At 31.1% G+C, this 4,264-nt stretch overlaps 1 protein-coding gene across 1 annotated transcript; it reads left to right on the top strand.

The window, feature by feature from the left end:
- The first annotated feature begins 1,446 nt into the window (after positions 1–1,446).
- Positions 1,447–2,616, top strand: LOC139870411 (uncharacterized). The gene is made up of 2 exons (XM_071858222.1): positions 1,447–1,451; positions 2,262–2,616. Exons 1-2 carry the CDS (start codon positions 1,447–1,449, stop codon positions 2,614–2,616), a joined length of 360 nt encoding a protein of 119 aa, XP_071714323.1.
- Positions 2,617–4,264: the final 1,648 nt, after the last annotated feature.

The raw sequence follows: 4,264 nt of genomic DNA, 5'->3' as shown, positions 1-4,264 counted from the left end.
ATCTTTTTTTTTTTTTGGTTTCGCCTCGCAATTTTATTATTTTTAATGTTAGTATTATGGTTATCTTTAATATTAATGGTATTAAAAGTCTAATGATATGGAATTAGTAGGTTCATTTTATTTTTTGTGTTGCATTAAAAATTTATTATAATGGACTACATAAAAGAAACAAAATAATGGATTTTATTTGCTGATAAAATAATCATACCATCAATTTGTAGCATCTTATTCAATTAATCATCACTAATATTGAACTATGAAAATCTATTTGGTTAAGATTGATCTATTTTATCTTAGTAAAACCATCACACTTGAATATTAATATTAATTATAATGTATTAGTTGTAAGATCATTTAGCTTCAAATTTATTTACTTCAAAAAATTATTAATACATTGTTATATAATTATGTATGTTTTCTTGATTTTTAGTATCCTTTTATTAAATGATAAACTTATTTTACATTTACATACAATAATTAAGATAGTGATGAAGTATTTCGGTTATTACTTCTAAATTAATGAAAATTATATTTATTAAATTAATAAAATTAATATTATATTAAATAATATATTAAATTTAAACAATATATTAAATCATAAATAATATATACATTAAACATATTAAATAAATCGTACATAAAAAGTATAACTAATGAATTATTGATTAAATCGTAAATAAATAAATAAAAAGTAGTATCAAACCAAACTGATTGTGAGAACAATTTTTATAGTATGTGAGTATATAATGTATTTTGACATCAATTATTAACTCATTTGACCCCCTTTACTAAACTTTTGTTTATATATAGTTTTATCATACGTTAGTACATATGACTCGAATGTACAAATTTTCATAGCGGCAAAAAAAACATATGCATAAAACTCTATTTGGACACTTGCATAATAGGGCCAACATCAAGTGACCTTCACGTTTAATATGTTTTCAACCAACTCCCGTGATTGTTCTAGCCATTCAGAACACGAATTTTAACATAGAAAAATTTGTGCAAGTCGTGCAACGCACGGGCATTGCCTTCTAGTAACTATGATAACTGATGACAAACTATATTAAGAGGGAAACCAACATAATCAAACATATGATAGATTAGTAACCATTTACGGCTAAACATTTCACAAATCGGCTAAAAAGAAAAATAACCGTATGATAATATGAATTAAATGAATTTGAGGAACTCCGGGAAATTTTTCAGTTCTTCTCCTTGAACCAGTAGTATTCTCTTTGGTTTTTTTGACTTAGGCGGACCGTTTGGTAGATCACTAGAATAAATGAGAATAGCCTTAACTTGTAGCATATTTGATCACGAACACATTTTATCACTTTATAACACATTTGATCACTAACATCTACAACTTTTTGTCGCACACATATCAGTAAAAACTTATATTTTATATTAATTAATATAATATAGTGGTTTCATATGATTATGAGGTAATAGGTGATGGATGATACTAAAATGTGATGTGTGAGTGATTGAGAGGAAATTTTAACGTGACGTTATGACTGTCTATTAAATTATGTTAGACATGGGTGTCGTCTTATATTTTGTGTATTATTATTGACGTTAAAACTAGTAGTATATTTAATAAAACATTACTAGTTAATATTAGAAACAATAAATTTATAAATGTATAGCTAGTAATCAATCTGTTTCATAGTTTCCGTCCTCATTTTTTTGATCATGTGTAATATGTATATGAGTGTTCGATCAATTCAACAAACACGTACTATAGCAAAGTAAACAACAAGTCAAATAAAGTCAACTGCAAGTTTAAGGGTTAATCTGTAAATATTTTGTAGAATAGGGACTGTTCTTGTAACTTTCATAGTTAGGTTGTTAGTGGCGGTTGAGCTATTATATTAGGGTTCATAACCATTTCTGTGGTAACTTAATCAATTCTGTAAATTTGTTCTTCAACTCAATGAAATTGATCTTTCAATTCTGTTCATTTTGATCATGCTAAACTTCTCATGGTATCAGAGCGTATGAGTTTAGCTGTTCATCGTTCAATTTGATTTCATTTCATCCAGCGTTCGCATAAATCAAAGTTGATCTGGTGATTTCACTAAAAATTGGAAATCACTGTGATTGATTTTAAATATCTGGATTATTAGAATGCTTCCGCGATCGTTGTTAAGTCATGGATCCACAAGTGGTTCAAAATCCTTTGTTTCTACATCCATCAGATGGTCCTGATCATTGCCGATACAAGAAAAGTTGATCGGAGCTTAAAACTATAGGTCATGGAGGCGTTCGATTGAAATTGTACTCTCAACCAAGCATAAGCTTGGATTTGTTACTGGTACAATTGCGAGACCTGCAGATGATCTTACTCGAGCAGATCAGTGGGACACATGTAATAACATGGTGATTAGTTGGTTGATGAACTCTGTAAGTGAATCAATTGTGAAATCTATCATGTTTATTGGAACTGCATCTGAAATTTGGACACATTTAGAAAAAAGATTTGCACTCAGTAATGGATCTAGAAAATACAAGTTACACAAAGAGACTTACTCCTGTGAACAACAAGGAGTGGCTGTTAGTGATTTTTACACTAAGATGAAGTGTATTTGGGAAGAGATTGATCTATGAGTGATCTGCCTAGGGTTACAGGTACTACACCTAAAATTGTGAACTTCTTGAATGCTGTCAATCGTCAAAAAGAAGAACAACATTTGTTTCAGTTTCTTAATGGTTTAGATGAACATTTTAGTGCTCTTAGAAGTCAATTGTTAATGATGAATCCTCTACCTAATGTGGAAATTGCTTGTTCTATGCTTCAGCAAGAAGAGTCACAAAGAGAAATGTTCACATCTGTTGATTCTACTGCTTTGTACAGTAAGACTAATGTCAAAGACAAATGTGAATTTTGTGGTTTTAAGTGGCACTCACCTGATAAGTGTTGGGAGAAAATTGGATATCCTCCTTGGCATTATAAAAGTAGGCAAGCTGCTAATCAGACAAGTCACAAAGCTAAGCATGGAGGTTCAAATTAAACTAAAAGAACTGCTGCTAGTGTGAAAGGCAATAATGTGATCTTTACTTCAGAATAATTTGAGCAGTTGCTGAAATGCCTTCCACAAATGACACAAAATGAAGTGCAGGGGACTGTAGCTGGTTCGGATGATGAACTGGACCATCACTTTGCTGCAGGTATATTGTCTAAGTCCTCTAATGTTACAAATTGGATCTTAGACACAGGTGCCAATGATCACATGACTCCTAGTCATAATGAGTTAATTGAGTTAAAAGTACTACTATTGAAACCTCATATTAGGCTTCCAAATGGTAATACATCTAGCATAACTCATACTGGTCAAGCTAAACTAGGAAATGAAATGGAATTAAAAGATGTTCTGGTTGTGCCATCTTTTAAGTTTTGATTGCTGTCTGTACCAAAGTTGACAAAGGATCAGTCTTGTGTGGTCATATTCTATTCACATTTCTACCTGATTCAGGACTTGATCACCAAGAAGGTGATAGGGCTTGGTGAAAGAAAGGAAGATCTCTATTACTTGGTGAATGTGCCTTTTCATCAAGTTAATAAAAGACTGGTGGCATTGATATCTGCTTCTTTACAAAGATCTAGTCTGTTTACAATAAAAGAAGGTTATAGTGCTAATTCTAGTAAGCTTGTAATGACCTACAGTCTATCGCATCATAGACTAGGGCATGTATTAGATACTAAGCTACAATGTATTCCTTCTGTTTCAAATACATTGATAAAACAAAATGAAGATGTTTGTATCTCTTGTCCTATGGCTAAGTTTACAAAGTTACCTTATAAGTTGAGTGATTCTCATTGTGATGGCATTTTTCAAATGGTTCATATGGATATTTGGGGTCCCTATAAGGTTGTAACTCAAGGAAAATATAGATATTTTCTTACAATAATTGATGATTGTAGTAGGGCAACCTGGATATACTTACTTGTGAATAAATGTGATTGTTATGAGATGTTTAAAGCCTTCTTGAGGTTTGTTAATACACAGTTTCATAAACAAGTGAAAATTGTTAGGTCTGATAATGCATTGGAGTTTATTAGAGGTAAGCTTGGAACCTATTTGACTACACGAGGCATTATTCAACAAACCTCTTGCCCTGATAGGCCACAACAGAACGATAGAGTTAAAAGAAAACATAGATATATTCTTGATATAGCTAGAGCTATTAGATTTTAGGCTAATCTTCCTTTGAGATTTTGGGGAGATTGTGTTATGACAGCTGTCTATTTGATCAA

The sequence above is a fragment of the Rutidosis leptorrhynchoides genome, chromosome 10 (assembly GCF_046630445.1).
Source record: "Rutidosis leptorrhynchoides isolate AG116_Rl617_1_P2 chromosome 10, CSIRO_AGI_Rlap_v1, whole genome shotgun sequence".
Lineage (NCBI taxonomy): Eukaryota > Viridiplantae > Streptophyta > Magnoliopsida > Asterales > Asteraceae > Rutidosis > Rutidosis leptorrhynchoides.
This window is presented reverse-complemented; position numbering and strand designations above follow the sequence as displayed.